This window comes from Lissotriton helveticus, chromosome 6 (assembly GCF_964261635.1).
Source record: "Lissotriton helveticus chromosome 6, aLisHel1.1, whole genome shotgun sequence".
Lineage (NCBI taxonomy): Eukaryota > Metazoa > Chordata > Amphibia > Caudata > Salamandridae > Lissotriton > Lissotriton helveticus.
In genome coordinates this window covers 1,258,848,071-1,258,868,453 of record NC_136067.1, presented here as the reverse complement: position 1 = coordinate 1,258,868,453, position 20,383 = coordinate 1,258,848,071, and the positions used below count along the sequence as shown (strand labels likewise).

At 45.7% G+C, this 20,383-nt stretch overlaps 1 protein-coding gene across 1 annotated transcript in view; it reads right to left on the bottom strand.

Moving 5' to 3' along the window:
* IGF2R (insulin like growth factor 2 receptor) overlaps window positions 1-20,383 on the bottom strand; it is a 1,933,894-nt gene that overhangs the window by 1,778,538 nt on the left and 134,973 nt on the right. Inside the window, exon 4 of the mRNA XM_078648980.1 lies at window positions 19,603-19,701. Within this exon, the coding sequence (XP_078505106.1) occupies window positions 19,603-19,701 (99 nt within the window). The remainder of the gene's footprint in view (window positions 1-19,602; window positions 19,702-20,383) is intronic.

Genomic DNA, 20,383 nt, shown 5'->3' with positions numbered 1-20,383 from the left:
CTTAAAATGTAAAAAACATAAGGAAAACGACTATCCTTTAGGAAGTCAACGCTATCATTTTACCTTAATCACGGTGAGAGGCATTTTGCATTTCTTTATTTTTTTTCCATTTAAATCAGGAGTGGTGCCCTTTTACTTCACTTGATGAAATCCCACACTCTTTGATCCCAATACTATAAAAGTATGCCTTTTCTTTTCAATCTATTTTGATACTAGGAGGTTGTTCTATTTTAGCCCGGTGACCTTGGATAGGGCATCTGTTCTGTTAACAAGCATCAGGTAATTCTTCACCCGAGGAGTTCTGTCTATATTTTACATTTGAAAGGAAAGCTTGATGTGATGAAGCATTTCATGAGGCAGATCAAATGCAGTTCTTCTGCCATCTACAAAGTATGACTAGTACAATTTGTCAAATAATGGCCATCTGCTGTGGAATACCAATTTCACACAGCATTCTGTGGTTGAGAATGATAATTTTTTGGCACAGCTTCATATGTTCATGCCCTTCGAACTTTGCTGTGGGTGTGAGAAAACATGGATGGAGTGGAATAAGACAATTTATTCTGCTCGCTGGGATCACCCTAGAGTGGTTTAGCATCTATTTTCAGTTGGTGAACCTTAGACTGAGATAGTAACTGTCCGGGCACGTGGCGTGTAGCTTGGAATCTATCTATCTGTCTATCTACACATAAACACACCACCATCAATACAGGTAACCTTATGTACTTTCTGTGTGAAAACCATAGACATTTGAAGGCAGATTTCTACCTGGCTTTAGATGGAAATACAGAAGCGCTGGCACATGTTTGCTCCTGTGCTTGTACTCTATCCTAAGGTGTTTTTATAGCAGAACTGAGAAGCACAGGTACTCTCCTTTTCAAATTACTCAGTACCGGACCATTTAAAGCACTGCTAAAGCCACAACAAATCGCTAGTTTAAGTGAGCGCATGTGTGCATTGTCAATTTAAATAAATGTGGAAAAATACAAGCTGTAGCATAGTCTTTTGCTTGTGGTAATGGCAAAAAAATAAATACCATAAAACCGGGAGCCCTAATTGTAATTCACACGAATGGAGTGGTTTGAAAGGTGGCCCCATAGGTCTGGTAAGTACAACATTTAAGTTCCAGACTGGCGAAGGTGGATGTTTTGGAGGAATGATTCTTTTTAGACCTTCCATAAAAGCTTTGATAGGTGGGATCCTGAACAGGGACACATGTTGTCTGTTCTGGAGATATGCTGCTATAGCAGCAAGGTGTAGCCTTATGGAAGAGTATGCGAGATTGCATCTTTGAAGATGTAGTAAGTAACAGATTATGTTTTGGATAGAGGCATCTAATGGATTGATTTGGTTGTTATTGCAATAAATTACAAATCTTTTCCATTTAGCTGCGTAGCAGGCTCTAGTAGTTGGGCGCCTTGTTTCCTTGATAATGTTCATGCAGTCTGGAGGCAAGTTAAGATATCCGAATTCTAAGACCTCAGGAGCCATATCGCTAGGTTTATCTGATTGGGATCTGGGTGCCAGATTTCGCCATGGTTCCGAGTTAGTAGCTGTGGCGATAGGCGCAGTCTTTGATGGGAAACTACTGAGAGATCTAGGAGTGTTGTGTACCATGGTTGTCGTGCCCATGTGGGAGCAACCAGGATCATTGTGAGAGATTGTTGCCTTAGTTTGCGTGCCACTAATGAAATCAGTGGGGTTGGCGGAAAAGCGTACGCAAATCTGCCTGACCAGTTCATCCATATTGCATTGCCTTGTGACAACGGGTGTGGGAACCTGGCGGCAAACGACTGGCATTTTGAGTTTTCTTTTGTGGCGAACAGATCTATTTCTGGATGTTCCCACTTTTGGAAGAATGGTTGGAGGACTTGAGGGTGAATCTCCCATTTGTGTATCTGTTGGCTGTGTCTGCTTAGCAGATCTGCAATTTGATTGTCTTGCCCTGGTAGGTGTTCTGCTAGGAGAAAGATGTTTTTTGGGATGGACACCTCCATATGCTCTGTGCTTGGTGAGACAGCTGTGAGGAGTGTGTCCCTCCTTGTTTCTGGATGTAGTACATGGCTGTCATGTTGTCCGTCTGGATCAACACAGCCTTGTTGTTCAAGTGTTTTTGGAAAGCTTTCATTACTAGAAATATTGCTAGCAATTCCAAGTGGTTTATATGCAGTGTCTTTTGCTTCAGTGTCCAGAGCCCTTGGACTGTGTATTGAAGTAGGTGGGCTCCCCAACCTGTCAGTGATGCGTCTGCTGTTAATATTACTTGTGGAACTGGCTCTTGGAACAGTCGCCCCTTGGAAAGGTTTTGTGGGTTCCACCACTGCAGAGAGTTGTAAGTGCGACTGTCGAGCAACACTAGGTCTTTCAGTTGTCCTTGAGCTTGGTTCCACTGTTGCGCTAAGCATTCTTGTAATGGACGCATGTGAAGACGGGTATGAGGAACAATGAATATGCAGGAGGCCATCATGCCTGTAAGCTGCATGAACACTCGAGCTGGCAGGGAGTGTTGTGGTTGAAATCTTTGAATGAGCGTCTGCATTCTGGCAATTCTGGCTGGATTTAGATATGCCTTTGCCATCAGTGTATTTAATGTTGCTCCCAGATATTGTTGTATGTGGGAGGGTTGCAGATGTGATTTTGGGTAATTGATAGAGAATCCTAGACTGTGCAGTAACTGGATTGTCTGAGAGGTATGGTTTGCACATTGTGTGTATGATTTGGCTTTTATGAGCCAATCGTCCAGGTATGGAAACACGTGTATGTGTTGCCTTCTGAGGTGTGCTGCTACTACGGCTAGGCATTTTGTAAAAACCCTTGGTGCTGTAGTTACCCCGAAGGGGAGAACTTTGAATTGGTAGTGTTGACCTTCTATTGTGAACCTCAGATATTTTCTGTGAGCTGGGTGTATAGGTATGTGAAAGTATGCATCTTTTAGGTCTAATGTAGCAAGGAAGTCGCCTTGCTGGAGTAACGGCAGTACCTGTTGTAGAGTGACCATATGGAAATGCTCTGAGAGTATGTATTGGTTTAGAGGTCTGAGATCCAGTATCGGTCTGAGGGATCTGTCTTTTTTGGGGATTAGGAAGTAAAGAGAGTATACTCCTGTCCCCTGGTGTTGAAAAGGGACTGGTTCTATGGCTCCTTTTTCTAGCATGGATGTGACCTCCTGTTGTAACAGCGTGATGTGCTCATTGGACGGTGTCTGAGTGGGATGTTGGGTGGAGTAGAAGTGAGTTCCAGGCAGTAACCATACTGGATAATTTGTCTCACCCACCTGGCTGTGGTAATGTTGTTCCAGACTGGTAGGAATTGTGTTAGTCTGCCTCCGACCGGTGTGAAGTGGTCTGGAGGGAGCGTGAACAAGTCACTGTTAGTTGGCGCCGCCCCGTCCTCTGCCCTTGTTATTATTTCCTCCAAAACCTCCTCTGTTGGAGCCTTTATTAAAAGTGCTCTGATTGTTACTTTTGAATGTAGATGACGTTTGGGAAGTGTTGCCTCTCCTGAGCCCCTGAAGGAGGAGCGACGAAAGGAACTTCTGGATTGCTGAAACTGAAGTGCACCCATAGACTTAGCAGTGTCTGTCTTTTTTCATTTTTTCCAAGATTTTATCTACTGCAGGGCCAAACAAGAAATCTTGGTTAACTGGTTGGTTTAGGATGGTTGATTGCACTTTTTGAAGCCGGAAATGCGGAGCCACGCATGCCGGCGTATTAAGACACTTGTGTTGATGGACCTAGCTGCTGTGTCAGCTGCGTCAAGTGCACATTTAATGGAAGCATTTGTGATAAATTTGCGTTCTTGTATGAGGTCATTAGCTTTTGCTTTGAACGGTTCTGGTAGGGGTTGTAGTAAACCCTCCAGTTGGTCGTAATGTGCTCCATCATGGCGTGCTAATAGGGCTTGTGTGTTTGTAATTCTCCAGAAGTTTGCTGCCAGGGAAGCTACTCTTTTGCCTGAAGCTTCTAATATCTTGGACTCCTTGTCAGGTGGGGGAGCATCTCCTGTTTGTGAATTAGCTCGCTTTCGAGCGTTTGATACTGCTAGTGAGTCCAGTGGCAATTGTGACCTAATATAAGTAAGGTCTGCAGTGGCAGATTTATATTTTTTCTCTATCCTAGGGTTGAGGACACGCGCTCTGTCCGGTACTTTAAATATGTCAGGTGCGTGTTTTAGTACCCCTTTCAACATAGGAAGTGTACGTACACTTTTTTCTGATGTAGGAAAAGTGTCAAAAAGGAAGTCCTCTTCTATAGGATCGGTGTGCATGTCTACGCCGTGAATTTTAGCTTCCCTATCCATTAATTGGTTAAATACAATGGTGTCGTCTGTAGGCGACGGTTTTGTAGGATATGTAGAGGTGTCGGGGATGGGTTGTGGGTCATAGTTATCATAAGGATTATTTTGGTCCTCCCATGTGTCATCCTGTACATCCTGATCCACAGGTTCGGCAAAGTCATCCTGAGGATCTCCCCCTATGTTTTCAGTGTCATCATAACCTGAAGGTGTAGGAGAGTAAGGTACAAAAGGCATGTTAGGAAAGAAAGGAGGTGGAGTGAAAGGCCTTGAAGGATACGTGTCAAAGTCTTTTTTCTTTGTAGGAACAGGTGGAAAAGTATCGGTGTCTAGCGGTCTTTTCTTCCTCTTGTAAAGTGTTACATGTCCAGTTTCACGGTCGCTATACAGTTTAGATTGTTCAGCGCTTAATGGATCAGAATGGAAAAGTTCTTTCTCAACTGTCCGCGGTTTTGGCGCCGAAGCTTTTGGCCTAGTAACTTCTTTGGGGTGGAGGGCCTTGGTCTGTGGAGCTGTTTTCGGCCCGGCCACTGCTTTCGGCTCGGTGACCTTTTTAGGTTGGACGACTTTGTTTAGGTCAACGTCCTTTGTTGGCTGTTTTGCCTTTTTCGGTTCGACGACCTTTGGTTCAACGACCTTTGGTTCGACGACCTTTTTCGGATCGACCAGTTTTTTCAGAGCGACCTTCTTCGGATCGACGTGTTTTTTCGGATTTACTTTTTTGGGGTAGACAGTTTTTTTGGGGTCAATGACTTTCTTCGGTTCCCTGTGTTTTTTAGGCTGAATGACCTCCTTCGGCTCCAGGTTTTTTGCAGGCTCGATGACCTTATTCGGGTCGATAGTCTTTTTAGTGCGATGCATTTTTGTTGGATCAACACTCTTTTTGGGCTGGACGGCCTCTTTCGGGTCGACTGTCTTGGGCTTGACAACTGATTTAGGTTGTACGGCCTTTTTGGGAATAGTTTTACTGGTTCCTGGGGTATCGGAAGGCTTGGGTTTTGACTTCGGGGCCAAGCCGGAAGGCGGGTCCTCTGAAGGAGTTTGTCGATCTCGGCTAAGGCCTTTAGGCGATGCTTCGACCGGAGCCTTGTCTTGGGTTGGAAGCGGGGTTGGGGGCTTGGTACTCACAGTTTGCCCCGGTGGGATCTGGTCATCGGAGTCAGACTGGTCCTCCACGGTGACAATTTCTAGATCGGAGTCGCCCGCTTCTGGGAGGACATGTTAGTCTTCGAAGATGTTCTCCGGTTCCGGTGCTTGCCGCTGCATTTCTTGTCTCGCGGCTCATCGGTTCCGGATAGTTTTCTTCGACCGGAACTGAGCACCGGCTGTACAGTTTTTCCTCGTTGTGCTCGGGTGATAGGCACTTGTTGAGTACTGTATGTTTATGAGTATGTGGGAACTTGGAGTGACATTGTGGGCACTTTTTAAAGGGGGTCCTTTCCATCGGCAGCAGGCCCACGTGGCGTCGAAAAGGCCCAACGGCCCGCGTCGACAACCGGATCGAGATGGAAAGTAAGTTGTAATGGAGGGGTACCGAACGAGAACAATACCGTCGAGGTAAAAGGCCACATGCCTCGAACACTTGTTTTCTTACTCCAGTATTGGAACCTTCATAAATTCACATGCTTGAATCAGAGTAGCTAGCAGTACATAGCACATTTTATTCTGCATTCACATGAACGTATGCCATAGTGTGCTTTAAATTGTCCATTTGTAGGGAGGAATAGCTTTACCTAAAAAAAAAACATAGAACTCCCTATTGTTAAACATTCCATGCTTAACCCCTATAATTGTACACATCACAGAGAATAAACAGTTCTTTTGGGAACAACTACTATATTATAAATCTCTACACAATGAGAAATGCAATTAAAATAAAAATGTGCACATTGTTAACTCCTTCCGTGCTCATGACGAGCTCAGCCCGTCATAAGGCACGGTGGCGCTGTGCTCATGACGAGCTCAGCTCGTAATGACCCGCGCGGCACTTACACGAGGGGCTAATTCCTCCGCTGTGCTGAGCGTTCTAAGAAGCAGGCGTGGTCATGATGAGCTCAGCTCTTGATGAGCACAGCGCCACTGTGCTGCGTGACGAGCTGAGCTGGTCAAGAGCACCGCGCGCCTTCCCCCTCCCCCCAGCACAGCGGGGGAATTAGCCCAGCAGCTAAGGATTAAAGTATAAAGGAAGGAGGGCTGAAAGAGCTCATTGTCACTGGAAAAGGTTTCTCAGAATTGCCTGTCCAACTGCCACATCATTGTCAGCAGCTGCATCCAGGCAGTAATGCCTGGTGAAGGTGTGTGTACTCTTGAAGGTAGCTGCCCTGCATATATCCTGGATAGTTACTACAGCAAACAACGCAGTGGATGTAGACACTGCTCTCGTCGAATGAGCAGGAACCCTTGCTCCCAAAGGCTTTCCTGCTACTTAATGGCAATATTGATTTGCACTTGAGATCCATCGTGCAATTCCTCTTTTGGAAAGAGGATAACCCTTTCTGGGTGCACTGAAGGATACAAAGAGCTGTGACGATTTGTGAAAAACGTTTGTTCTTTGTAGATAAAATTTCTTCCAACGCTGGAAATCCAGCGAATGGATAGTCCTCTCCGCTGCTGTAGTCTGTTGAAGAAAGAACCTCTTTAAGATAAGAAGCTCATTCAAGTAAAAGTCTGATGGTACTTTGGGTATAAACTTTGGATTAGTTCGAAGGACTATTTGATCCTTTTTAAACTGTAGAAAAGGTTCTTGTATGGTCAAGGCCTAAATCTCCCCAACTCTCCTCGCCGATGTGACCACCAGGAGAAGTGCCACCTTCGAAGACAAGAATTTAAGGTCCGTCCTGTGAATGAGTTCAAATGGATGTTTCATGAGTTGTGTTAACACTATTTTCAGCTACAAGAGAGGAGACTTAACTGGGGGGAAGGTATGAAATAATCCTTTCATGAACCGTTTCATGATTCTTTACGAACATAACGATGGTCCTGATGAGATCCTTCTAAAACAGGATTGTTAGAATTGGGGGGGTCTCTGGTTGGCACAGGTAGGTACTTGTGACAAGCAGGGACCCTCACCTCTAGTCAGAGCAAGGGAATTACTCGAAATAACCCCTGCTCACCCTCTAGGCGGCGTGGCCCGAGCAGTCAAGGCTTATTTCAGAGGCGATGTATGTTAAGCAGTTGTGACCACATACAGTAACCCAGTGACAACACTGCGAATGGACACCACACAAGGTTTTATATTAAAAAGTACGTAAACTTTATATTGAGTTATCACAAGACCAATAAACGACAAAAAGAATCCACAGTACTATTAAGTTTCAAGAGTTCAGGTTAAGAAGGCTTAATTCAAGGTTCTGTGCGAGTCGGTAGCCTTGTCCGGCTACAGCGTTGCTGAAAAGAACACAGAGTAACAAATCCAGCGGACCGCAGCGGTCCGGGCCCACTCAAATGTCGACAGACTCAGTCACAGTACCTTTTCCTTGAGGTGGCCGGCACGGATGTGCGAGCCGGTTCCGAGGTTCGTCGCGGTGTAGAAAAAGAAAGCGTTGCAGGTCAGTGTCCTTCCGGTTGCGGTGCAGACTACGGCTCATTGACGGAGTCGGTGAGCTCAGAGCTTGCGTTGTTCGAGGCGGACGTTGCTCGTTGCAGTGCTTCCAGCTTTACGGTGCGGCGACAGAGCCGGAGTTCGGGAGCTGGCGTTGGTCAGTCCGGACAGCGGTGCGAGTCGGGCGGTGCGTCGCCAAGCGTGCGAGGCGGTGCCCAACTCCGGTGCAGTCACAGGACTCGAATGCAGCAGCAGTGACCGCGTCGGTCTTGGTGGAGCGAGGCGTTGCACGTCGCGGTGCCATTCCAGTCCCGGTGCAGGCTACAGCTCGTTGACTGCGTCGAGACGGAGTCGGTGTGCGCAGAGCTTGCGTTGTTCGAGGCGGACGTTGCTTGGTGCAGTGCCTACAGGACACCGGGCCGGTTGTGAGAGTCGGTCACAGCTCCCTGCCTTTGTAGCCACTTGTTTCCAGCAGCAATTCACAAAGGCTGGTTAAGTCCACTGGTCCTGGGACTTCGGTCAGGGGCAAGCTCTCTTCCAAGCCCTTGGAGATCTTTGCACAAGTTGAAATAAAAGTCCAAAGTTCTTTCTCCTCTCTTTGGCAGTTAGGCAACCACTACATGCCAATCCTCCAAGCAGCACTTCAGCTTGGAAATAGTCTCTCCTCAGTTTCTTCAGGTTCCTTCTCCTCTTTCAGTGTGCACGGCGGAGACATCAGACACACCACAGGGGTGGAGCCAGCATTGTAGAGGGAAGGCCCAGCCCTATTCAGGTCCCAGGTGCAACTCCTCCCTCCCATCTAGATGCAGATCTCCCTATTCACCACCGGGCTGCCCCAGCCGGTCTCTTGGAATTTCCCAGCCCCGTCACACACAAACCCAGACAAGGAATACACAACCTCGCAGAGGCGGGCTCAAATGGTTAGGCAAGCAAATACCTACTTTTTAAAAGTGGTATTTGCAAACACAGAATATTAAAATAAGCTTTACTAAAATATGTATTTTATTATTCTGAGTCCAGGCATACTAAACGCGAATTTCTACCATGTTCTTCGAGTCTGCAAGGATTATAAACATGTAACAATCCAGCAGCCCATTCTGGCCTATGGAGAACAGGTAGCCTTGCAATAGTGAAAAAACAAAATGGCTGTAATTCACTATTCGGACATGCCACACACATCAGGGCTTGTCCTACCTTATAATTACAATGCACCCTGCCCTTGGGCCTACCATAGGGGTGACAAATATGAAGAAAAGGGAAGGTTTAGGGACTGGCAAGTGGGTGCACTTGCCCAGTCAGCATGACAGTACCAGACTGCACGCAGGCTCTGCAATGGCAGACCTTAGACACATTTTATAAGGCCGCTTCTGTGGGTGGCACAACCAGTGATGCAAGCCCACTAGCAGCATTTGGATTTATACGCCCTGGGCACACTCCGTGCACTGTACTAGGGTCTGACAAGTAAACCAAATAGTCAATCATGGCATCACCAATTAATATAGTCATTTTACAATAGGGAGAGCAGATGCACTTTAGCACTGATCAGCAGTGTTAAAGTGCCCAGGGTCATAAAATAGCCAACAACAGGTCAGAAAAAATATAGGAGGAAGGCAAAAAGTTCAGGGATGACCCAGCAGAAAGGGTCAAGTCCAACAAGGCAATAGCAGCTAGATGAGCTTTTATTGACGCATGTGCCAATCCAGATTTTGCCAAACGTAGAACGCAAGGAAGAATCTCATGAGAAGCAGATCTTAGGGGATGAACATTAGAGTCCAGGCACCATAAACCGAATCGTCTCCATTTCATCCTGTACTTCTTAGTCGTACTCTGTGCTCTGGCATTTGAGAGAATATTCCTGCTTTCGGATGGTAGTTTTAGATGTTGAAATTCACAGTGTTCAGGAGCCATGTTGCTAAACGTAGTGACTTGGGGTCTGGATGAAGCACTTGTCCCAGCGACATCGTCAGGAGAGATGGAATGGGCTGAAGGAGACTCGGATGAGTCTCCGACAGGAGGAGAAACTCCCTGAGCCAATGTTGTCTGGGTCACCATGGGCTATCAGGATCATTCTGCACGGCTCTCTTGATCTTTGTGAGAAGACGTGGAAGGATGGGAATCGGCGGAAAGGCGTAGGCAAAGACGCCTGACCATGCCATCAAAAACACATTTCCAAGGATCCCTGTTGGTGGTGCCAACTTGCAAAGAAGCGGAATTTCTTGCTCGGAGCTGTGGCTAAGAGGTCCACTGTTGCTTTACCCCACTTTAGGAAGATACGGTCTAGGGTTTCCTGATTGATCTCCCACACGTGGCAGGTTGACTGAAGTCTGCTTAATGAGTCTGCCTTGACATTTTGATCCCCCGGAAGGTGTTCTGCTTTTAGCGAGATTCCATTTTGAACTGCCCATTTCCAGATTCTCTGGGCCTCCTGGGATAGGGGGGGGGGGGGAGGGGGAGGGGGAGAGATCTCGTGCCACCTTGCTTATTGACATAATGCATTGCTGTTGTGTTGTCTGTCCTGACCAGCACTACCGAGTTCCTTATCCTCGGCAGAAAAGCCAGCAATGCTAATATCACTGCCCTGAGATCAAATAGATTGATGTGAAGTTGTTGGTCTGGACTCTGCTAACGTCCACTGACCTGGAGGTCTTGAAGGAAGGCCCCCCCAACCTTCCAGGGAAGCTTCAGTGATTATGTCCTGTGGAGCCGGCATGGTGAGAAAAGAAGGGCAGACTGAGATATTTTGACGCTGGGTCCACCAAAACATGGCCTGTATCATACCTGGTGTGACTGTGATGACATCCTCTAAGGATCCTACAGCTTGACGCCATTGCGGATCCAGTTCTTCCTGCAATGGACGCATCCTTAACCAGCAGAAAGCGACGAGGAGTTACTTGTAGTGGCATACTAAGAGTGACTTTCGTCTTGCGAATGCTTGAGAGAGTGAGATTAGTTTCTGCTGTCTCTCGAAAGAAGGAAACACCCTGTTTATTGTGGTGTCCAGAAATGCCCCCAAGAACGTAATGCTCTTGGAAGGATGAAGAGATGATTTCTCTTAGTCCAGAGTCGGAACTAATTCGGCCAACAGTTTTGTGCATGCTACCGCGGACGACTGAGCGGCTGCGTGTGAAGGTGCTTTGATCAACCCGTCGTCCAGGTACGGAAATACCCGATGCCTTTGTTTCCTCACAACAGCTACCACTGGAGAAAAACATTTTGTGAAAATTCTTGGGGCAGACTTGAGGCCAAGAGGCAGCACCTAGAACTAGTAATGGCTTCCAGCTACGACAAATCGAAGGGACTGCCTGTGGGAGGGATGGTTGGGGATGTGAAAATATGCATCTTGTAAGTCTAAGGTGGTCATATGATCCCCTGGGTTTCGGAGCAGCAGAATGTCCTGAAGGGAAACCATACGGAAGGACTGTTTTTTGTGATAAGTATTTAGAATTCTCAAATCCAGAATTGGACGCCATTGACGAAAGTTCTTGCGAACCAGAAAGAAACCGGAATAAAATCCCTTGCCCCCATGGGAGATTGGCACAGGTTCTATTGCTCCTTTTCGGAACATTGTTAAGAATCCCCAAAACGCATGAGATGTAGAGGTTTGACTTCCTGGGGTCCGGGTGGAGTACAAGAAGGGATCTGAAGAAACTCAAAAGTATGGCCAAATTGTATTAGATTGAGAACCCATCGGTCCGTGGTTATTTTCCACTACTGGTGAAGATGAAAAGAAATGTGTCCCCCCCGGGAAACTTCTTGATGGGAGGGAATAAAAATAGCCAGAGCCTTAAGCTAGTCATTGACGTTGTGAGGGGTCTTTTCCCGGAGGTCCTGTTCTTCCTCTAGGGGCAGATTTAGAATTCGCCCCGGACAGTTGCTGAACATACTGCTGACGGTATGGTTGGGAAGAGGTAGCCTACGAGGGGTATCTGTATTGTTGGAATCCTCCTCTGTAAGATGGAAGGCCTCTTCCTCTAGCTCCTCTAAAGAGCACTTTCCCATATTGTAGTGTCCCTAGAGCCTTCGCTGTATCTGTATCCTTCTTGATATCCTGCAGTGCATCATCCATGTGCTTTCAAAAAAAAGCCTCTCCATCAAAAGGAGGTCCAGGATCTTATTTTGGATCTCAGGTCTAAACGATGTCACTCGTAGCCATCCTTGACAGCGCAAAACCGCTGCACCCCCCAGCGATCTGAAAGCTGTAGCTGTGATACCCATCGCACAATCTACTACTTCTGCAGAAGCTCTCTCTCCCTCCCTCCTGGAGAATCTTCTTTACCTCTGGTCTACTTTCCTCTGGAAGCGGATTCATATACGGAGCCAGGTCACATCACATATGTCTGTCATATTTGCCAAATATGGCAAGGGCATTAGCCGCTCTGACCAACAGAGCTGACATTGAGGAGAAGAGCTTACCAGCGTTATCTAGGTGTCTGCCTTCTCTAACCAGCGGGGTTGTATTGGGTGCCGATGGATTTTTAGATTTCAGTTGAGCTGCCTGGGAAATAACGGAATCCTGTTTGGGATAGCCCACCACACAGGCTCGAGCATCTTGGGGCATTGTTCTTCTTCTCCAAACTGGGGAATACTGTTGTTACGGTCGCAGGTGTTTTCATGACCTTAAGTCCTTCCTCCCATACGTGACTTATTATCGAAATGGCCGTCACCGACTTCCTATATAGCTAGTTAAAATCATATAAAAAACAATCTGTTTGGGTAGCTGTCATAGGTAGGTCAAATCTTTTTGCGTCTCGTTCCAGCAAGTTATGAAACCCACTAATATCCTCTGGTGGCGAGTCAACCGGTACCGGAGAGGGAGAAGAGGGCATGGGAATGGGGTGGTCATCCCATTCTCTATTGGGATCTGTATTTCTCCCTCCTCTTGGTAGTTATCCGGATCTTGTTGAGATATAGGTGGAGGCGATCTCTGTAAGGGTTCCGCCAGCACAACTTGGGCCCTCTTCGGATTAGATGGTATAGAGCGTGGGCGAGGAACTGCTGATGGCATTTCTTGAGACACAGGAGTTGGTGGAAATCTCTTCCCATAGTCAGCCAACAGGAATTGTAAGTCCGTCAACAAGAGGACAGCATGCAAACCACTTCCTCCTGATAACTCTGGTGGTATTATTCTTGAGGAGGGTATTGATATTCGCCATATTGTTCATCAAAGTCGTTCTCCTGACACTTAAACGTGCAGCTGGGATGGGCTACTCCCATAGCCATAATGCCCTTTGTCTTCTTCCTCAGAATCCTGCTCTTCTAGCCAGTGAGATGGCAAAAGAGGCATACCTTTGCTAGGAGATGTGATTTCAGGTGTAATTCTCCTCTTCCTAGTGTTTACTGACCTGTCCGGTGTTTTTTCCCTGGTTGACGAGCTTGCCGGCGAGATCACCGATGACACCGTTGTCGAAGCTGCAGTCGTCAGCGGTAACTTGGAACTCATTGGCGATGGTCTAGCCACTGTCAATGACTTAGTTACTGTTGTCATCGTAGCCGTTGACTAGCCCACCGTCTGCGCTGTCCTCATCGCTGTTGTCAACACCGCAATCGTCATGGACGCAGTCGTCAATGATACCAGCATCGAAATAGTCGTCGACTGTGATAAAACCTTCATCGACGGAGCTCCCAACTCCGCTGTGGACGCTGAGGCCTTCCTTGGTAGCAGGAGAATCTCAACTTTCAGACGACAACAGATGGTTTCTTCGTTGACTGTCCCGTAGACTAGGATTTCGTTTACATTTTTACTTCAGGAGGCACTGAAGAGTTTTTTTTATTTTTATTTTAAGGAGTACCTCAGCTGAGGGGTGGGGTCTTAGGCGGCTCAAAACGCACCTTTTCTGCTGTTTTATCCCCCAAAGCATGTCCCTTCCTTTACTTTTCAAGTTTTTGAGGAGATTTTGTGGGACTGAGCCCATGAGACCCTTGAGTGGTCTTTTTAAAGGCTTTTCCTGGACGCTCCTCAGAAAAATGGGCACGTGGTGATCATCTTCTCTTATGAACTCTTCTGGATGGCGAAAAGGATGCCTCATCACCGTCACCAGAAATCACCTCCTTTCTGGCTTTTAGTTTCAGAAGCCATATTAAAAAAGGCGTCCCTCACAGTCCCTTAAGGTTTTACTAGAAAAGGTACAACATACCTTGCAGTCCTTTGCTTGATGGTCTGGATAGAGGTAATAAATACAGTCCTCATGAGGGTCATCAGTATATAGCCTCTTCTTGGAGCAGGTAGCACAAGCTCCAAACAGACCCTTTTTCTCCTTTTCTGACATACCAAAGTTGGAGCGATCACAGACCAGCACTGAAGATAAATCCTGCAGGTGAAATCTAAGAATACTGTCCAAAATCACTGATTAACAAGAGAAAACTGAGCAGAGCTCAGAGGAGACTGCCTAGCACAACGTGCAATCGAAAATCCGAAGATCTAAGGTTCTCTCAGGAGTGTTCTAGAGGGGGATGGGTCCTGATTGGGTCAATGATTACTGTGGGTCTCTTTTACAAAACAAGAGTTATGGGTTACAAAACTGAAATGGGCCTGGGCCTTTTTTTCTGCTTTGTATTGATTTAAGCATTGCTTTTTTGATATACCGGGGACTCCCAACTCGACGACGGAGAATGATTCAAGCATGTGAATTTATGAAAGTTCCAATACTGGAGTACCTAACTATCCATCGATATTCCTGTCTTGAATATGGGTGCCCCCTGGTGAGGCATGGTAAAAGAGACAAAAAGTTGTGTTTTACTAAATGATTTTGTTCGATCAACGAAGAGCAGGATAGCCCTATTGACATCTTATATGTAGGGCTTACTCTCCTACTGTGTCTGGGTTAGAAAAGAAAACTAATAGTTCTATGGATTGACTCGTGTGAAGGGCTGAAACTACCTTGGGTAGGAATTTTGGATTAAGTGCATAGAACTAATTTTGATGGGATATTTGTAAATAAAGGTTCCTGTAAAGTAAGAGCCTATAGTTCACTTATCCTTCTGAGAGAAGTGACTGTCACTAGGAAGGCAACTTTCCAGGTTGGAAATTGAAGTTGTAAACCCAAAAGAAGGGGGGGGGGGAGGAGATTTAAAGACCAGCAAGGGCAAACTCCCTACTAGCTTTCACAAAATACACAAAAGCCCTCGGGTCTGTAAAGAGAAAGAGAAAAGGTGTAAAAGGCGGACTAAGAAGGCTAGCTATACTTAGGTCTTGGTGATACCTCCTCTAATAAACAAAACATCCCTAAGCTGATCCCACACAGTGAGGAGATTGTAGCCTGCACCATGACTAGGCCTCAAGGTGCGAGGAGGATTCCCCATTATAAAGCATGTCACCTCTGGTGGAAAGGGACGCCTTCTTCTTAGTCACCCTTTTTTGCCTCTTTTCTTTTTTTGACAGACCGGAGTGCTTTTGTGTATTTTTAGAAATTGGAAATGACATGAATGAAGAGCTCGAATGGTGCCCCAAAAAGCCCATTAAAAACAATGTTTAGGTTCCATGCTCCGGCTGGTGGAGGTGAAGGTGGGATAGCCCTTTTGAGTCCTTCCATGAATGCTTTGATTACTGGTATTTTAAACATGGACATATGTTGCCGGTTCGGCATGAAGGCAGCTAGGGATGTAAGTGTAATCTGATAGATTTGTAAGCGAGCCCCGCTTGCTGGAGATGGAAGAGATAATCTATAAGGACTTGCACTGTGGGTGCCAACGGCTGTATTTGTTTATTTGTACAGTAATCTACAAAGTGTTTCCATTTTGCAGCTTAGTATGCTCTAGTTGTAGGCCTACAAGCTTGTTTAAGGATGTCCATACATTCTTGTGGTAATTTCGATGCCCAAATTCTAGGATTTCAGGAGCCAATTTGCTAGACTTAGCTGATTGGGAATGGGATGCATTACTTTCCCTTGATTTTGCGTCAGTAGATGTGGCCAAAGAGGTAGTTTCTTGTATGCAACTACAGATAGTTGCAGTAGGGTTATGAACCATGCTTGCTGTGCCCATGTTGGGGCTATTAGGATTAGTGTTAGAGACTTTGTGTTAGTTTCTGTACCACATATGGAATGAGTGGGAGAGGAGGAAAAGTGTAGGCAAATACTCCTGACCAATTCATCCATAGGGCATGGTCCTTGGATTGAGGGAACCTGGAGCTTTGGCATTTGGAAAACAGGTCTATGTCTGGCGTCCCACATCATTTGAAGTAAGAATGGAGTAGTAGTAGTAGGTTGATCTCCCACTTGTGCACCTGCAGATGTCTTCTGCTGAGCATATGTGTATCACTGTTGTAGTGCTACTGTGTGAAAATGTTCTGAGTAGATGTAATTGGTGAGCGGACTGGGATCTAGGATGGGCCTTAATGTTTTGTGCTTTGTGGGGATGACAAAATGGAGTACACTCCACATCCCTGATGTTGTAAGGGCACGATCTCTATTGCCCCTTTTTGAAGGAGAGTTCGGACCTCAGCCTGCAAAAGAGTAAGAAATTCTTGTGGCATATTTTGTGTTCTTGGTGGTATTGTGGGTGGTGTCTCCTTGAGTTCTAGGAAATACCCATTTTTGATTATTGATAGTACCAATTGGTCTGTGGTGATGTCCTGTCTGAGGATAGAAATGTTTTAACCTTCCTTCAACTAATATTATATGTGGGGGGTGGAGGTGGTCACTGGGGAGGGGTGGGTGTTTTGGTAGTAGTTGCACTGCCTCTAACTATTTCTGCAGTGTGATCTATAGTTTGAACCTCTGGTAAATTGACTTTCATATGAGCCCTGTTGTTTATGGGCAGTACCAGTGTTTGTGGCCAACCCCCCCCCCACCCTCCTGGCTGCACCACTGTACTGGCCCCTAACTAGAGTGTTGATATGTCTGTAGGAACCCATTGCCGCATCAGTATCTCTGTCCTTCTTTAACTTTTCTAACATTTCATCCCCCTGTGGACCAAAAAGATTTTGTATATCAAATGATAAAATTGAGCAAGTGTTGTTTCATGTCCGGTTTGAAGCCAGAGACTCGGAGCCATGCATGGCGTCTGATAAGGACACTGCTGTTGACCTCGAAGGAGCTGCGTCTGAGGGGCCAATGACCACTGTATAGCAGCATTACAGATAGCCCTGCCCTCTTCTACCAATTGCATACCACGCTATTGATAATGATCAGGGAGGTGTTGCAGTACTTCCTGCATGTTGCACAATTATATCTGGAAAGTAGCTCTACAGAATTTGCAATATGCATGTGGTTGGCTGCCTGTGCTGCGATACACTTGCCAGCAGCATCATATTTTGTACTTTCCTTATCTGTAGGAGGTGCGTCTTCAAATTTGCCTTTTTCCTGGCTGTGTGTACCACTAATGAATCTGGTTTAACTTGGCCCTTAATATATTCAGGGTCCAATGGGCATGCCTTGTACTTTGTTCAATGCTACAGGTGACTAACCTAGATTTTACTGGCTGCTTAAATATGTCCTGTGTGGAGGACAACATGCCTTTAAGCATAGAGAGTGATTGAGCTGACTTGTGTTATCTATTAAGTGCTTCTACTAGGAAATCATCCTCCTTCTGTATAATGTGTAGGGACATCTTGTGGTAAGCAGCAACTCTGCTGATAATGTCATAATATGAAATCATCTAGAGGTGATGGTTTAGATGGGTAGATATTGGGATAGGAATCATCCACCAGATCCGCATTATAAATATCCCATGGGTGAGGGGCGCTATCAGCGCCCCTCTGTGGATGTGTGAAATAGGGGATATTGTATTCCTCTAGTTGTTCGCCACCATGCAGGAGACTGATCTGAGAAAAATGTAGCTGCTCTGAGGGGAGGTGTTCAGGAGAGAGTGGATGTCCTGGCCTTGGTGACGGTGAAGACAGAGTAGACAAGGATGGAAGCAGAGGAGTAGAAGGTGTTGGAGGAGAAGGAGGGAAAAAGATAGGTCTTGTGCATCTGTGCTTCTTAGGTGGTGATATAGCTGTTTCTGGCCCAGCAATGTCCTCCTAAACGTGCTTTTCCTTTTGGGAAGTGTAAGGGAAACAGGTGGTGGTGCTTTGGTGCCTAGTTTCCCAGTATCAGGATGTACAAAAAGAGTATTTTATCCCAAATCGAGCTTGTCTTGCAAGCGCTATATAATAGGCTGCACTGGTCTGTGCTATGGCTCAGCACCATCTTTATAGATTTTTGGCGAAGGCGTGGTGGGTGACGAAGAGGGTTTTGATCCGGATGCAGATTTGTGCGTATGTGTTTTCGATGCAGAGGGCTTGGGTATCTAAACAGCTTTCGGTTCCGAGGATTTCTTCGGACCCGAAGTGCGCTGCTTCGGCTCACAGTCTTTGCCTGACTTTGGTAGTGCTGATGTGGGCTTTTTCGGTACTGGAACTAATTTTAAAGCCTTATATTTTCCAACACTAGTCGAAGGCTTTTAAGGTGGAGTGGATTTATCTTTGTGCACCTGCTGTTGGAGAGCGCCATGGTCCGAGGATAGTGGGGCTCCATAAGCCAGTTTGGGTGGTTTGATAGGGGGACAGGTGGCTTTCACCATGGTACTCACATGCCCATGCATGGAATCGGGTCGGAGTCCGAGTTGTCCGCACTGTTAGACCTCTGTGTCCCCCGCTTTTTCGAGGTCTGGTGACTGCTGCCCAAAGATGTCCGATGCATCTTCTGTGTGTCGCAGCATGGTGATGTAGGCCCAACGACGCTCCCTTACCTGACGAAGTGTTTTCTTCATTCGGAACACCAAGCACAGCTCGCAGGAAGTCTCCTCGTGTTCCAGCGACAAGCAGAGATTGCACACCTTGTGTTGGTCTTGCCAGGAGTACTTCAAATGGCATTTGGGGCAAAAGATGAATGGTGTGTTTTCCATCACTCATGGACTTTGGCATGGAGAGTGGAGGAGAAGAAGTTTTAGAAGGCCGAGCCTGGGCGGTCACTTGGAAATGTTAAATAACACCAGCTGGTGTTGCTCGGTCTTAAAAGCTGATCGGTTGGAAAGAAAAAACGAGTTGCTGCCAAGGCCTCGGGGAGGAATCGACATTCAGTCCTGAGCTGCGATGTCAACGTCCGAATTCAGATGGACGGCACAACAATCTAACAAAGGAGCCGAGGAACATGCTCAATACACACCGGAGGAGTCACTATACCTCGTGACACGAAGACTTCGAGGAAAAACAACTTGTAATCATCTGAGCCCAACACTAGATGGCCGGATAATGCCAAGTATATGCATCTACAGCCAACACATGCTACGAATCAGATGTTTATTGTTACATAACTCAAAAGCAAGTCCTATTTTCGTCCGCAGAAGTATAAAAGGCTATTTGTGCTCATGGTCGCAGGTTTGAATCCCTGTGGATTCACTTAAGGACTCCTGGAGTGAATGCATTGGTCCTCTGAGCCACAAAAACCTGCAAATTGATCTTGCATGCACCGATGATACAGATCCATACAACAACTGAAAATGTTTGGTAAAAAGGCAGACCTCTGTGGTATCACACGCATGATAGAGTCGATTTTCGAGATTGAAAGGGGGAAAAATTTAACTTGATGAGGTTAATTTTATACTGTAAAAGCAAACTGACAAAGGGGTGCTACTAATGCCCTCTTTTGGGCAAGCGATTAAGGTTACATTGTGGTTAAAAGATATGAAATGGAGCCAAAACCAAATACAATTCAAGATTTTCCTTGTTATTGGTTAATGCAAAGTTAGAGTAAAAGTTGTATTATACCGGGGAACTTCTTATTAAAGCATTAGATTTTAAACAATTTTACCTACAAAATATATTTAATTTTACCGATTTTGATTACCTCTTTTACAGCTTTAAATGTGTCCTTTTTACACACAGCAGATGTTCTCCATTCGAAGTAGTGCACACAGCCAGATGAAGTCACAAATTCAGGAGTTCCCTGCAACAAGAAGAGGCAAAGTCAAGATCAGTGTTAAAATGGTGGGCAAATAAAGTCAAACAGCTTTCTCACACCACAAATGTCCCTAGTTAAACAATAACACACTCAAATTCCAAATGTTAGAATGAACCTCAAGCACTTGTACACTATAATATGTAAAACTAATTAACTTCTCATTAAGCCAAGGCATATGGATGACATGACACTGGGATAACAACACCATTAATAAGGTTTATTTTGGACACAAGTTGCAATGTAACAAATACAGTTGAAAATGCATCAAGTGTATTTAAAGAAAATCCATGCTAAAAAGTTACAACGTAAGAAATCTAATATAAAATGGTGCTTATCCAACAAGATGTAAAACTTAAGATAATTCCAAGTTATAAAAGAATAAATAATTCGATTACAAATTAACCCGTTTCATGCGCCCGCGATTCTGCGGAAGTGCGGCACTTCCTCACCCTACCCCTTCATACGCAAAAAATCAAGGATAAATAAAGAATATAACTTTTCTCCAACCAACCTTGTTTGACACAAACTGATTGGGTGTAGTTACAGGTAAAGGTACCAAATCCCCAAAACAGTTTCAGCTGACAAGCTCAGAGTCCTTTAAAACGAGGGCAGATAAAAAAGAAGGCTGTTTCATCTTCACCCCTCGCACAAGAGCAAGTACAACATT